Source organism: Neodiprion pinetum, chromosome 5 (genome assembly GCF_021155775.2).
Source record: "Neodiprion pinetum isolate iyNeoPine1 chromosome 5, iyNeoPine1.2, whole genome shotgun sequence".
NCBI lineage: Eukaryota > Metazoa > Arthropoda > Insecta > Hymenoptera > Diprionidae > Neodiprion > Neodiprion pinetum.
Genome location: NC_060236.1, coordinates 29,892,238 through 29,907,449, shown reverse-complemented (window position 1 = coordinate 29,907,449; position 15,212 = coordinate 29,892,238). Strand labels below are relative to the sequence as shown.

General features: G+C 36.2%; 3 protein-coding genes across 8 annotated transcripts; 2 read left to right on the top strand and 1 right to left on the bottom strand.

The window, feature by feature from the left end:
- The first annotated feature begins 29 nt into the window (after nucleotides 1-29).
- Mettl3 (methyltransferase like 3) lies at nucleotides 30-3,668 on the top strand. The gene is made up of 5 exons (XM_046626940.2): nucleotides 30-243; nucleotides 398-613; nucleotides 688-880; nucleotides 963-1,493; nucleotides 1,934-3,668. The coding sequence occupies exons 2-5, from the start codon at nucleotides 472-474 to the stop codon at nucleotides 2,724-2,726; spliced, it is 1,659 nt and encodes a 552-aa protein (XP_046482896.1). The 5' UTR covers nucleotides 30-243; nucleotides 398-471; the 3' UTR covers nucleotides 2,727-3,668.
- On the bottom strand, nucleotides 139-7,283 carry LOC124219420 (neuroepithelial cell-transforming gene 1 protein). Its single transcript, XM_046626946.2, has 5 exons — nucleotides 6,803-7,283; nucleotides 6,430-6,677; nucleotides 5,847-6,210; nucleotides 5,187-5,615; nucleotides 139-5,105 (listed from the first exon to the last, which is right to left on the bottom strand). Exons 1-5 carry the CDS (start codon nucleotides 6,866-6,868, stop codon nucleotides 4,599-4,601), a joined length of 1,614 nt encoding a protein of 537 aa, XP_046482902.1. The 5' UTR covers nucleotides 6,869-7,283; the 3' UTR covers nucleotides 139-4,598.
- Nucleotides 7,113-13,224, top strand: LOC124219415 (uncharacterized). Of its 6 annotated transcripts, none has more exons than XM_069136626.1 (5): nucleotides 7,113-7,493; nucleotides 7,767-8,767; nucleotides 8,856-9,961; nucleotides 10,144-10,329; nucleotides 11,148-13,118. In XM_069136626.1, exons 2-5 carry the CDS (start codon nucleotides 7,969-7,971, stop codon nucleotides 11,628-11,630), a joined length of 2,574 nt encoding a protein of 857 aa, XP_068992727.1. In that variant the 5' UTR covers nucleotides 7,113-7,493; nucleotides 7,767-7,968; the 3' UTR covers nucleotides 11,631-13,118. The 6 variants fall into 6 exon arrangements, 3 of the variants coding, with proteins under 3 accessions (XP_068992727.1, XP_068992728.1, XP_046482890.2); XM_069136627.1 differs by having other exon boundaries at nucleotides 7,113-7,521; XR_011177319.1 differs by lacking the exon at nucleotides 7,113-7,493 and adding an exon at nucleotides 13,185-13,224 and having other exon boundaries at nucleotides 7,507-8,767; nucleotides 11,148-13,011.
- The last annotated feature ends 1,988 nt before the right edge of the window (nucleotides 13,225-15,212 follow it).

Here is a 15,212-nt window from a genome sequence, read left to right as displayed (position 1 = left end):
AACCACGAATAAATTTTTTACTTTCAAAAGTTTTCTATCCACGGATATCGATCAGACATTTTGCATCCCAAGTGAAGCTGGCAACGCCGAGTTCACCCGCTTGAATATTTATACTCCCGGGAAAAAATTCACAAGCAATTCAGTTGATAATAAGATTTATTCGAGAAATATTACAAAATACATTTACGGCGATACCAAACTTTTGATACACTGCGAAAGTTGATTCCTAGTTTCCTACAATGCGTAATAGATAGCCAATTACAACTTCGCAAATAAACATAACCTATACCTAACCTAAAAATACCGCATCCGATTTTCTCGTTCCTACATTTTCGTATATTTATGAGCCAGTAAAAGTTTCGGTAATATTTTTTTTTTTTTACTTTATTTTTCCTAGGAAATCGAGGCTTAGTTGTTGTTGTTCGAAATCATAACCTTCGTATGTGATAAGGAAAGAAAAAGAGATGAAAGATGTCTGATGCATTTGAGGAAATTCAGGCGATAAAGATAAAGAGGAACAGTCTAAGAGAAAAATTGCAAAAACGTAAACGAGAGAGACACGAATTATTCACTCTCACTTCGACCCCACCAGCTACAGAATCATCTGTGATTGGTAGCTGTTTAATTTGTTGTTTCCATTACTTTCAGTCTCGTATTTCTGTTTCAAGCCTCTAATTTCAATTTCAGACACGACTAATAACAAATCTGAACCAGTTGAATACGAACAAGATGTCTTGCGAATTTTGCATCAGTGTATCTCCAGCTTACCAATCACATCGACTGATCTCACAGATCAACTCAGAAAAGCTCTCAGCATTGACATATCATTTTCAGATATCAACAAGCTCTTGGAAAAATTATCTGCACAAGACATTATCAGGTATTTACTTAATGAGAAAAGTTTTTTATGCGAATAAACAAAGCACGTAATCTCGCAATATTTTAAGACATTTCATCCGCAGGATCAAGGAAATTACAGAGAACGATGTCGTCGGATATACAATTCTGTCTATTGCGGAATCGAATTCCCAGGCAGAGTTGTTACATGCTGAAAACATCGTTGAAGAGGAAAAACTGGGGGTTTCACTGCCTGCCGCAATCGAGGAGGAAAGTCCACCCGAAAAACAGACAAAGCTCGATAAGAAGAATACTGAGGACATCATGTCACTGATATCTATGCCTACAATAAGAGAAAAGGAGAGTAAAAAAGTCGGGGAACAGATACTGGACCTTTTGTCAAAACAAACATCGAAGGAGAAGTCATTGGCCGAACGTTTTAGGTCTCAGGGTGGTGCCCAAGTTATGGAATTTTGTCCACATGGTACTCGTACAGATTGCTCCAAGCTCAATGGCAACAGTCAGCCAGGGTCTGGGCAAGCGTTCAATGAGAAGTGCAAGAAATTGCATTTCAAGAAAATCCTTCAAAGTCATACTGATGAAAGCTTGGGAGACTGTAGCTTTTTGAATACTTGCTTCCACATGGACACTTGCAAGTAATAATTGACTTTATTTCTTTTCCCCGTTTTATAGATTCATCAATGGTGATAGATTCCTGTGAAATTCGTTGATAAGTTTAGATAAGTTCAGCTCTATTTGTTTTCATTTTTTTTTTTGTTTTCTCTTGTGCATGTTTCAGGTTTACCAAACTCGGAAAACTAATGATCGAGTCGATAAATTTAATGATTTAGAAACCGAATTGAAGTTGGGTAAAATCAGTAGAGATTAGTTCACTGGATTTCATTGCGTATCACAAAGTACTTCTAAACTAAATTACTATCTTCAAAGTTGCTCACAAAACACTTAAATATTGGTCATCACGTACCTTTGAAAATATTCTTTAAGTACAAAATAATGGGCTTTCGAAATTTCGAAATAATTCTAACAATATTCCAGAATACAGAAACCAAAACTTTTTAAATCATCTGTTTTCAAGGTACGTTCACTATGAAGTTGACGGTCCCACTGCGCAACCTAAAGATCAGGGCGAAGCAGACGCAACGACTTGTGGAAATACTTCCAGAACAACTGCTCTAGATCCAAAACCAGTGAGCAATAATAATGGCTCAACGGGAGCATCGGACCTGACACTGTATCCTCCTCAGTGGATCCAGTGCGACCTGAGATATCTGGATATGACAGTGCTGGGAAAGTTCGCAGTAATAATGGCGGACCCTCCTTGGGATATCCATATGGAGCTTCCCTACGGGACAATGTCGGATGACGAAATGCGGCAACTCGGAATCCCTACCCTGCAAGATGAGGGTCTCCTATTTCTTTGGGTGACCGGACGAGCCATGGAATTAGGCAGAGAATGCCTCCAGTTATGGGGCTACGACAGAGTGGACGAGATTATTTGGGTGAAGACTAATCAACTTCAGCGCATTATAAGAACTGGGAGAACCGGTCACTGGCTCAATCATGGGAAAGAGCACTGTCTGGTTGGTATGAAGGGATTTCCCAGGGTAAACAGAGGTCTGGACAGTGATGTCATCGTGGCCGAAGTGAGGGCGACGAGTCATAAACCCGACGAAATTTACGGGATTATAGAAAGAATGAGCCCGGGAACCAGAAAGATCGAGTTATTCGGAAGACCGCACAACGTTCAACCGAACTGGATCACTCTGGGAAATCAGGTCGACGGTGTGCGATTGATTGACCCGCAACTGATTAAAGCTTTTAAGAAACGCTATCCCGATGGAAATTCGATGAAGCCGAGTAAATCTTAGCGATATTTAATATTCTGTATATTTAGAACAAAATTTTCAACATCGCAACCTTGAGAATCTTGACAGCGGACGGATTATTAACAATAAGATAGGAATTACAACTTGACCAAATATTTTGTGATTTTTAAGTTTCAAAATGGTGATTTCAAAAATTCAGACGTGCTGGAATTGAGCAAACAGAAAAAATTTTTAATAAAAAAAATACTAAAAATATTCATTTGTTCTATTTTTTAATCAATGCCACTACAACGATACAGTAGGTACGATATTTGTACTTGCTTTTTTGTGTCACTTTTTCTTTAAATATATAAATCATTATTATAATAGTTGTTCCCAAATTAGCAATAGCAATATCTATTTACAACAAAGTTGATAAATTACTGATCTGAAACAATATTGGAAAAGAGACAGAGTGTCTAAATACCAAGGATATGCCACAGCTGCAGATTATCTCTGAAAGTTCCAATGGATAGAAAAGAACAAGAAACATTTACAGCTTTATTCTATAATTGCAGTTTTGAAAATGCAGAATTATAGAATAAGCCACGTGATCTCCCTTTCTGATTGATGTGATTCTTCAAGTAAATAATTAAATAAATTGACACATTTTTCACACAAACGAATGAAAGGTTCAAATTTAATTTTCACTAAATGAAAAGTAGCTTTCTTTGTTTTTTATTCTTGGAGAAGATTCCGAAGTAATTCAGCGAATTCGGATCATCAGCATTAAAACACCCTGCAAACTTTGCTGGTGTTGAGTAAAACGTGCGTCTTATCGTCGCCTAAAAGATCTCTCGTCGAATTTAAAAATAATTATTAACTGAAGAGAAAGTATAAGAAAATAAAACCTACGCTTCACGAGTCGTAACCTAATATCATAAAACACCGCGTTTGTCCGAAGTTCTCTATGTATAAATGCAGGAATATATATATTTACATTAGTTGGATCATAAAAAAGTATGACTGATCCAATTATATCAAAAATGAATGCGCATTATTTATCACAAAATGAATTAATTTGCATTGTCTTTCGATTATTTGTATTGTCTATGCGATATATGAGTTCAAAAAAAGTTACGCGGCATAGAGAACACAAAGTTGATAGTACACCGTGAATTCTGTTAGCAGTTTCTTGAAGCTGGCCAGGATGTGATTGAAAATTACAAATTTGCTATGACCAGATGTCGCATAAGATAAAAAGTATAAAAATGAATGGATAAAAACTCAAAAAGTCAAAATATTTGAACCTAATATTAAAACTCTGAAATCCGGATAAAAATAATGGATGGCCATAACGTTAAAAAATATGAGAGAAAAATCAAAAAAAAAATCGTTGTATTATAAAATAGATACTTGTCAGAAAATGAAAAATTTAAATTTTTTTGCAATTTCTCTCAAGCATCGATCACACTTAGCCCTGGTTTACCAATTTATGGCTTCGAATTAATTACTAATCGCAATTTATCAAACCGAGCGATTCGCGTAGTTGTTACATCCGAATACGCAATATATATTTAAAAGGGATGAATTTTGAAAAATATATTCAATTCAGCGCTAGTTATTATCCGTGGTTATTAAATATCACACATTTGGACTCCATTCGGATAACCGCATTTGTTTTATCGTCTTAATCGATTGAAATTTCTTTACGTAATCATTTTTTCATAGGTATTAACGCCGACAACGATAGCACTGTGAATGGATTTAATTTGTTTTTTTTTAGCTGCCGGAAAATGAAACACCAGATCATCCGTGATACGTTAATTACAAAAATGACTGTGAAACCATGCGACTAAAAAAATATGTATAATTTCTTAACGCAATGGATGTATATGAATATAGTAGTTATATATGAATAAATCATAGTACTCTTCACACTAGGCTGATGCTGTTTCTTTTATCCCTGAGAAGGCTTTTTCTAAGAGAAATCGGAAAATGACTGCTGCACAAATCTCCGACAGACTTCAGTTTCCTTGTACTTTTCGTTATCGGCGACTTTTCGCTGATTTCACTCATTTTATCCACGTCCTCATTCTCATTCTCATTTTCATTTCGATTCTCTTTTTCTTTCCTTTTTTTGTTCTTTTCCTCAGTTACAATAATATTTCCATCGTGATTTCTTTTTCCATTTGTAGAAATAGTATTTAGCCTACGAAAAGACTCAATCCAATGCCGTTTTGCATGCTCATCGTCAGCATTAAGCGTGTGTTCTGCAACCTTGAATGAGGTAGTATGAATTTTTTCACCCGCCTCGATTTCAAACTGTACCCTTAACTGATCTCGTAATACGACAGGGAAACATGGGTTACATTTTCTGCCTGGTCTCCTCGCTGGACGAGCCAGTACAAAGCAGTTATCAAACAAGAAGCAATGCAGTTTCTGCAAAACAAAATTACTTTCGGTTAGAACATCAGCGAGCTAAGGGAATTAAAGAAAGAAAATTAACTCAATTGAGCGCACCGTTCCTTTAGCATCTCTCAACTGCCCCTCGGTAATGACTTCCACAGCATTTTGTATGACTTTATGAGGATCGCAAACTGGCGAGGGGTTGATTTTATTCTGGGCTAGCTTGCACTCCGAATTTCCCATGGCTTCGTCGATTTCTATAAGTAACTTGGACAGTATATCACTCACTTTTCTCAGCGCTGTCTGATCAGGATGATTGCACGGGGTGTGCCTGAGGATTTCATTAACAAGGATAGGATACTTGACGACCCTTGATCTCGGAACGTCCAAGTATGTCCACAAGTCAACGGCCCGTGGAACACTTGTTCTTTTCTTCAGAAATTCTTGGAAACGTTTATTATTTGCGCGTTTTGCCTCAAGCAAGTGTCTCGCCCACACCTGCGCCTTGCAACGATCTACGTAGCACTCGGCGAGACTTGGTAACTAAAATAAGAGAAAGAATGAAGTAAGTGTAAATAAATGGTTGCACCAACTTTGTGTGAAATTGAATTCGAAATCTGTAGATTCTGATTTTCTTGCATAAGACCCTGGAGAATATCTTATGAGAAAATGATTCACTATATGTATCGTTTTTGAATCATATCAAGACTATTATACCAATTTTTATATTCTTAAATTAAGAGCCAAATAATTTGGTGTGCAATAAGAACGAACCCAGCTGATTAAAATGGTTCCAACAGCATCCGTGAAACCCGACTCGTCTCGAAGACAGACCAGTTCGTCTCTAAGCTTTTTGTGAAGGTCTACAAGGCTGGAAATGTCTCCAAATAGTGTGGCGAGTTCACCTGGAGTCAGGATATCGCTTCGTAGCAAAGGCTCGTAATAGAATTCTCTGAGATTATCAAGGTCCCGCAACAACACATCCTCCCCGCAGAATAATTCATAGATCGCCTCTTGACGTTTCACTTCTCTTCTACTCAAGCTCAAATCCAGGTGCCCGCTGGATTTCCCTTCCGCAATATCCACAATCCAGCTACGGATGGCCAGCTGATCCAGTCGCTCCGCGGTTACTTTTGATCTGTGCGTAAACCCGGACGGTCATATATGTGAGAAACAAAATTAGAAGACGGACATCTTTTGTGTTTGATATCAGTGATGGATTATTTTCAGATATCAAAAACCAAAGTTTAAAGAATCAAAGCTTCAAGGCAAATACAAAAGTTTCATTAATCGTGTTTTAAAATTACATTGGATTCATGTGAATTTAAACTCTTTGACACATTCTCGAGTTCCTTACCTTTTTTTTGTCTTTCCCGAATCAACCTCCTCTCCAAGGAGAGAAAGATCGGTTACTTGAGAGCTGAACGATCTTTGAAGAACACTTCCAAATTTGCTGGGTGTCAGAGATGAGGAGGAAGAGGAAAAGAAGCTCGATGCGACTTCGGTAATTCTGCGTCTTTTTTTCTTCTTGATACTATCAGACCCCATTGATATATCCATCGAACTGACACTGGCCGCATCGCTATTTCTACGCTTCCTGGATCGCTGGAATGGTACGATTGACATTAGGGTGGATACTTTCAGGTGTGAGTGAGTACGACGTAGAAGAGTTGATGAGCTGATTTTGGAGAAGCGATTCAGAACAGCAAAAACTATAACGAATACGTTACCATCCAAAATCTCTTCTGAGGTTCTGGAAAGTGATCTTTAATTGACGTATCGCGATCCTCTTCCATCTCACTGCCGCCAACTCACTGAGGGAAATTCGAGTAGCAAGAATTCGGTCGGATAATGATTAGTTAAAATAACCTAACTTTCGGTTGGCGGTAAACTGATATCCAACGGATGGCTGTTGTTTTTAACTAGAACTAATTAAGTTCCGAGTAGGTAATGTGTTTTTAATTATTTTTTATGATAGGTCGAGACAATTTAGGATAAGACACATCGTTCGGCGGTCATTGACACAAATCGTCAGACGCCATTTATGATGTGAATTCGAATATGTCACGGTAACAAGCAGATTTGTGTTGTGTCGCTCAAAGTCGTAAAGCAGAGTTTTCATCGACGATGAAAATTGGACACGAGTCCACGGTCTGTGAAAATAACATAGACGGAGTAGTATCGAGATTTCGAAATTCGAGCATTGAAAGCGAACGAGTGCAGCGATTGCGAAAACAATGAAACATTACACGCCAAGCATTCAACTCATTTTGTTTTCTCTGCCTTCAATTATTTCCGCCCTTAATCAGTCGTGTTCACGAATTTGTTCTAGCAAACATCTAATTATATATTTACGATAGCGTTAGATTTTCGCCCGTGATGATAATCAAAAAGACGTGTTGTTGAAAGGACTTTACGACGGTAAGATTGTAAAATCTATTGCATTTTCGTAAGTACTTTCGTTTTTTTTTTCACCATGGTTATCATTATGTAATAGCAAAGCTCTCGGTTGTCAACACAATTATTTCCCTAGAGATAATACATAATTAAACAAAAACAACGAAAACAGAAGACAAATAAAGAGAGTGAACATTTTTCGCCGTCAAAGATACATAAAAAACATTTTAAAGCATCATTATTTTTTTACGAATTCTAAGCAATCATCATGATAATTCGAACGCGAAAAAATTCCAGATTATTCTATTGAGACGAAGAGGAAAACTGCGACATAGTGGTTATATACGTATTACAAACTAATCGGCGACGTGCACACGATCTGTGAATATTGATAAGCCCCTAATTCGTAATACCTAGGCCTGTAAATGATCTAAAAGACACGAAAAGTCCATATGTGAATTTTTGAAAATATACCATAAACTGTGAATTTGTCAAAAGCATGACGGGACATCAGATTATTGGCAGTCGATCTATCGACAGCGAGGTATCGAGTTTGTCGCTTCACGATTCATCGTTAAACGAAATCGATCGATGCACATCAAATATCGATAACTCGCTAAATTTGTACCATCTTTCGAAAATTGAAAAATGCTTACTCTACTTGTACAACACGCTGGACCTTGAGGACGATGATCGTTGTCATAGATACAATAATGACCAAGATTCGACAGTGAGCAATGCCTCGATTCTTGCAAATTATACAGAAAGTGAAAACGATATGGAAAATGAATACAGTGTAAGAAATTCCTGTGATACGGGAAAATTATCACCGGAATATGACGTCAAACGGGAAGGTTTTTCTCAAGTAAAAATTGAAAAACCGAGTCACCGTTACATCGCTAAGAGAAAAAAATACAACAGGACGGTAAGAAAGAGAAATAAAAATTACCGGAGACAAGCGTCTCATGATGAGATTGCCGAAAATTTAAACAACTGGGCAAGAATTGGTAGTAGTCGGGTGAAGTTTCACCCTTTCTTAAGAATATTTGACAAGAATGGCTTTGCAGTTACCAGATCAGTGAAAGACCACGACATTCGAACCCTACGATATTCGAACACGCCTAAGTTCAACTCGTTCCTTTTGAAGGCAGCATTAAAATACCGCGATCCTAAATTACTCGCAAATGCAGTAGTTTTCGCAAAAAAAAGTATTCCACAAACTGGACACCGCGTGGATGCCAAAAGATCAGGGGCGAATATAGATAGCATGCCGGAAGAATTCCGTGAAGTTAATTCAGGTATTATCACATTTAAGCGTTCGTATATGATGATGCAGCGTATGAAAAACTTCGCAGCGCAACTAATGTGATGTTTTATTTGTTCCAGGTAATGATTCAGACAGCTTACAAAACCTTGCAGAGCTAAAGTCTAAGGAATTTAAAATCCGCAAAAAGAGCCCACTACCGATCGACTTGTCGACTACAGCACTTGATTCGAAAATACATGTTTCAAAGACAAACGGTCGATTTTTGAATCGACCAAATTTGGATACGCCGTCAATGTTCCCGGGTGAAGGACAAGAGACTCTCGGGAGATTTCAAAATACAACGTCGGATTTCGAAAACGTCACAGTTCGAAAAAACATAGCGTCTTTACAGAAAGAAATCGAAGTAAAACAAGAAGTTGTTGTTATTAATGAGACAAAGCCAAAAGCAGAGTGGAAAATTTTTGAGGAAAAAATTGATCAGATCCAGGTGAAATCTGCGGAAACAGAAGAAATCAGAAGTCAAGTTTGGTCTAAAAGGAGGTGTTCCTTCAATTTTCAAATTGAGGAAAATCGACCGACAGCACAGGATGTAAGTAATAGCATGAAAAAAAATGCTGAAAAACCACTTCTTTCCAGAACTGCCGGAAAAATTCAACGTGAGCATGACACAGTGAAAATTGATTCTACTTGGCAAGAGGCGAAGGAAACTGTTGAGAATGAGGTAAAGATTTATAGAGAATCATTGGAAAGATCAAACTGTACCGATGGAATGCCTTTTATCAGACTGGAAAGGAATTTAAGTGAGAGGGAGCGGTGGAAAGATTGCATGAACGATATTCCAAGTTTCGAGACTGGAGTAATTCACAATTTTGAACAGCCAGAAGTCGAATCAAATAAGCGCAGGAGTGAGGTGACTAAAATTAAAGTAGAAGATAATAAACTGGACGAGGTGTCGAGGCGATTATCTTCAGGCCATGAAAATATTGCAAAAAATGTACAGGCTGGTGCAATTATCATTGCACCAACACTGAATTTTAACTTCGGTAAATCTGCTTCTTCGGTGAGCGTTGATCAGTCGGAAAACGTGATGAATTTGATGAAACCCCCAAGGTACATGCAGCGATCTTTAGGAAATGAAGAAAATTTGAGTAGAAATTGTCCCTTAAATTATTTTTCTGTGGCAGGAGCCTCGTACTCTGTCGTAGATCTACCTACGCCTTATTTGGTAATTATATTGCATTTACACTCTCGTACATGAATTATCATTTCATTATCGTTAGTATCATTAGTTGTATCAATACGTATGTACATAGATATACGTAATAATTCTTCTTGTATATACATCTTGTGATGGTTCTCGATCATCTTCGAACACTTAACTTAATTGTAAACGTATTTTCTTTACAGAAAACTCATCAGCAAAGATTAGTTTTGCCCAAACCGATGCCCGGGGAATCAGCGAATACCTGGCGGCATTTGAACAGTTCAGCAGCGGCAGATGCTGATTCTTTGAATAAATCGCCGATTCTAAGGTCTAGATGCTCGACTGAACTAGAACGTGCCAAGATTGAGGTTTACAAGAGAATTTTCGAGGTACTGGTGATCAGTCGGCCAAGACATTAGTCAGAGTTTCTATGAGGTTTTTACTTTTCATCACCTTTGGTGACCTGAGAAAAGTATTATTGATATGGTTTATGGACCTTATCCAACATAGGGAAAATGATCTTTCACATAGGGGAACAACTTGAACTAATCAAAACCAATCATGTCATTCTACAAAAGGCCAAGGTTGTCATCGAAAAAAGCGAAAGCTTAGGCCTCTTCGGTGCCATTACAAAGAAAATATTCACAAAATACAAAAAGCCACATGGTTCAAAACGATCACCTCACACTGGTAGAAGAAACGACCCCGCAAAATCGTTCATCATATAAGAAAAGTACTGATTGCGGTCGAAAACACGTTTTATAATTTCAACGAATCTTTGCGGTTTCGAAACCCTAGAATCGGAAAAACAAGTTTTTACAGAAATAGCCGTCTGTCCGACAAGCTCCAGCGATACTCTCGAAAACGGTTTGATGAAAAAATCTAAAACTTACACCATTTTACAATCGCATGTTGAGCATGAAAAATTGTCATGTACCATTTAATTTAAACTTCCGGTTATACCAGAACTTTAGTTTACTTTTCCTAGATAAACGATTACACTTTTCCGAGTTGACGTATTTATTTAAAGAAAATTCTAGATTTTTTTTTTTTTTTTTGAATCCTTATTATTCTTTCTACTAATAAACCTATACTTTTTCCTTTTCGGAGAAAAGTATCGCGAACAAAAACTGTATTTTCCGTCTTTTTTTGCATTCTTAACCAAATTAGCCCCATAAAATGGAATATTTCTTTCGTATATTCACAGACGATGCTTATCGATCCAGATTTCGACTTTGTCCGAGCCGAGGACCAGCTCGATAATATGATTGGTGGACCGATTTTCAGACAAGAAAAACGTGAGGATGGTGGTGAAATTCGTAGGAACTTCGACAATAATTGTACCATCAATAACCCAGGAATAAACCGCTACGACTCGTCTGTCAACAAACGATTTCATCGACTAAATGATAAACAAATTGTCCAAAATATGAACGATCTAAAGCGTGTTAAAATCAGCCCGAATTTAACGAGAAAAAAAACGGTTGTCGATTTGCCAGCGATTACATTGAGAGCTGATCAGCGAGATAGCAGGATTTTTTATCGATTTGAAAATCGTCCTAGACCTGCAGATATGTTTCGAAATGACTATAATCGTCAGGGATTGAAGGCTAAAACGACGGAGGAAATCTTGTTTGATTTGAAAGACTTTGTCAATTTTCCATCGAGTGTTACAGAAAAAAAGTGTTAAAGAACGATGATAAATTACATATGGTTTTCATGATAGGATTATATGATACAATTTGTATCACTAGAATCCAAAAAATTTCGAATACACTATCTGATGGAAAAATTAGATGCGCTCTTTTTATGGGACTGGAATTGGCTGTATTCGATTACCAAATTCATTTATTAATTGGTGTGTCACATTGCTTATTCCTACACTGAATCTCAATGCTGGTATGAGAAGAACTGGATTTAGCCAAATTAAAGTCAATATTGACTAAATGCCAGTGATAAAGAAGAACTTTTGTCCGGAGATACAAATTTCCTTATAATTTGTGGACGTTTCAGATTCCCGGATACCCCGGTCCAACGATTTAAGGTTTTTCTTTACTTTTTTTCTCCACAAGAATAATTTAAGTCGCATTGTGTCACCATATAACGATACTCGACCATGCAGTCCGTCGTTTTAAATTACCGCATTGGGTTCCTTACTAATTTATTTATACGCTTATTATTGTCAGAAACAGAATCCGTGATTAAAACAAGTTATTTCAACAATGTTAAAAACTTATTTACTTGGAGTCAAAGATAAAAAAGTGACGCGACTGTACGACTTGAGAAAAGAAACGCGTTTTCATTTTTTTGAGAGTAAAAAAAATGGAGGACTGAAAAATAAAATAAAATAACTGAAATCAGGATCTGCCTTCGATTTCCGACTAGTTCAACTCACGTAATACACATCTTAAAGAGTAATTTAGTATTGCACAAAGAAAAATATAAAAATTCTTAATTTATGCGACTCGAAAGAGAAAAATATTGAAATTGCATAGAAACTAATTGACTCCGCGGTAGATATATAAATATTGTATATATATTTTGAACTCTTGTAGTGTACTAAGTATGAAGAGTTCACCAAGTTTGAACCTTCTCGGAATTACCGTTCGCAAAAAATGTTTCATCAAAGTTTATCATTTCGACTTAATTGCGGTTTAAACACGAATTGTTTTCGTATCGTTATTGGCAGAAAAAAATATAAAAAAACAGTCATGTTGTGTCAAGAAATCTCAGTTTTCACATGAAAAACTGAAAAGTAAGATAAGTTTTGGTGGGGCATGAAAGAAAGTGTTTTTTTTTTTTTTTTATTTGCCGAAAAACATCTTTTTGGGACTGATGTCGAAAATTTGTCCAGAAATGAACAACATACTCGGAAGAGTGAGAATTTTGCACAAAAGATAGTTGTTTTTTCATAATTTTTTTTTCTTGCCGATAACGATACGAAAATAATTCGAGTTTAAACTTCAATCAGTTCGAAATGATTAAACTTTGACGTGGCATTCCTCGCGAATGGTCAGTTCGAGAAGGTTCAAACTTTGTGAACTGTTTAATATTAGTACGCACTACAAGAGGTAAAAATTTCAGACAAATCGATTTTTTTTCGTCCCTTTTATTGGCTGTTAATTGGTGGACTAACCCATATATGTACATATGATTGTATAACGTATAATTTATTAAACTTAAAGACCGTATAACAGACGTGATGAAGTATACTGATGTAACACATTCATTACCATAATCATAGCCATTGCGACGGAAACTTTGAGGAACTTATACATGGAATACGAAGTGAAACGGTAAGTTACTAGTAGAATTAATTAATTCAAGACTACGATACACTTTTGTACTTTTACACGACGTCGGCTCAACAAGGAAGGAATCAATATTGAAGATATATGGCGAATAACTTGTCGGTGATATAATTTCCATAGTTCGTTGAACTATCCAATCTTGACGATTAATGTATGTCCCATGCGCACATGGAAAAATGAACCACGAACCTTTTTTCACAAAATAATCAAAGATAACGTCACCGTGGTTACTATAATATACGATATATATATTATACAGTTGTCAGGAAGCGATAGTGATTTTTCATAATAATAATACAAATAAAAAAGCAGACGAAGCAACTTGAGAGATAATTATAGTATCTCAAATAACTATATCAATTCATCGCATCATAAATATTGATAGAAAACTGGAAGAAAAGAATTTTTAGGAAAATTCCATCTATATTGTGGAAAATATATGGTGGGAATGTTTTATATATTATAAATTTATAACACCAACAATGTGATGACTGTGTGAGATAATTATACGGTGGTTGTTTTTCTTCTTCTTCATTTAAATTCGGTTCGCTTGTATGCATGTTAATTTTTTTACTGCGTCTGTTCTTTCAATTCATTTATTACCCTTTTAAAATCCGGCCAAACTCGTTTTGACTCGAGATTCACTCGCACTTGTGTACAACCTGATTAATTAACTGACCTTCGTGGAGTGGCCTTTCCGTTCTCTGGATATAATACGGATAGAGGTTTAATGAAGTATATACGGAATATACTTTCACATAACTGAAAAATCAATGAGAAAAAAAAAAATAGACGAAACTAAAACAGAAAATAATAGACTGACGTAAATGATCCTGGGGAATGCAATTAACAACTATTCTCAGATCGTTCGTTTTACATACGTACGATTGGGCAAAAAAACAAACTAATAGCTTCTTTATCTATTTTTTATATTTTTTTTTTACTTCCCATTTGGGTATAATTAAATTCAAATTTTAAATCGAACCTCTGGTGAGAATTAATTTTGGCACATACCGTTCTGGAAGAATCAACACATGTCAACCAGTCAAGTTAATTAATATTCTTGAATTAAATTAACAGTGAATATCATATGATAATTGATTATTTAATAAGTTACATCAAGTTCTTACGGCGGAAATTGTGTCTCACCACCTTTTGGCAGTATGATAAAATTCCACTGCGATTAGCGATGTGAAAATTAATAAAACGTCACTCGTACTATGCATGGCAAAACAGAAAAAAAAATTAATAAGTATGCAGGCAAATTCAAGGACCGGTTGTACGACGTTTAGAGGTGACCGGGGCACGACGGACCCCTAAAAATTTTTGTTTAAAAGGTTTCTCAAAAATGACATTTTAGATGATGCCCATTTTCTCCGGAATATAACATGTTTTTTTTTTTTTTTTTTTGTCATACGTATCGACAGATAATTATTGAATTATTCAGTACCGGTAGAATTATAGGATGCAGAGTTATTTAAAAAATGAAATAAAAAATTTGTAAGATTTTTCGAGCGGGAAATAAGGATGAATTTTTTTGAGACTGATCAAAACAACTTTTACCTGGTGATCGAAAGCAATAAAAATAATTAACGTCTCAGGAGGTCCATCGTGATCCGGTCTCTCCTATATATTATTTTGAACAAGAAAAAACGTGGTTAATTGGTTTCATAAAAATTAAATAAAACTAGTAAGTCAATCTATGTTCAGTTGATCAGGGTAAATTGTGATTGAATATTTGTGCGGTAAAAGTGGATTAAACGAATAAACAAGCAAGTCGTGACGCATCGCCAAAATTTTATAATACAACGTAGGGTTTATTACAAGATAATAAACCTGTCACGATCGAATGCAAAGACCGGATCGCGACGTGAATAATAAGAGGCGGTTAATGCAGGCAATTGGGAAAATGAATTTCTCTTCTCTTGAGCGTGACCGAAAAAGGAGGGAAAAACATTGTT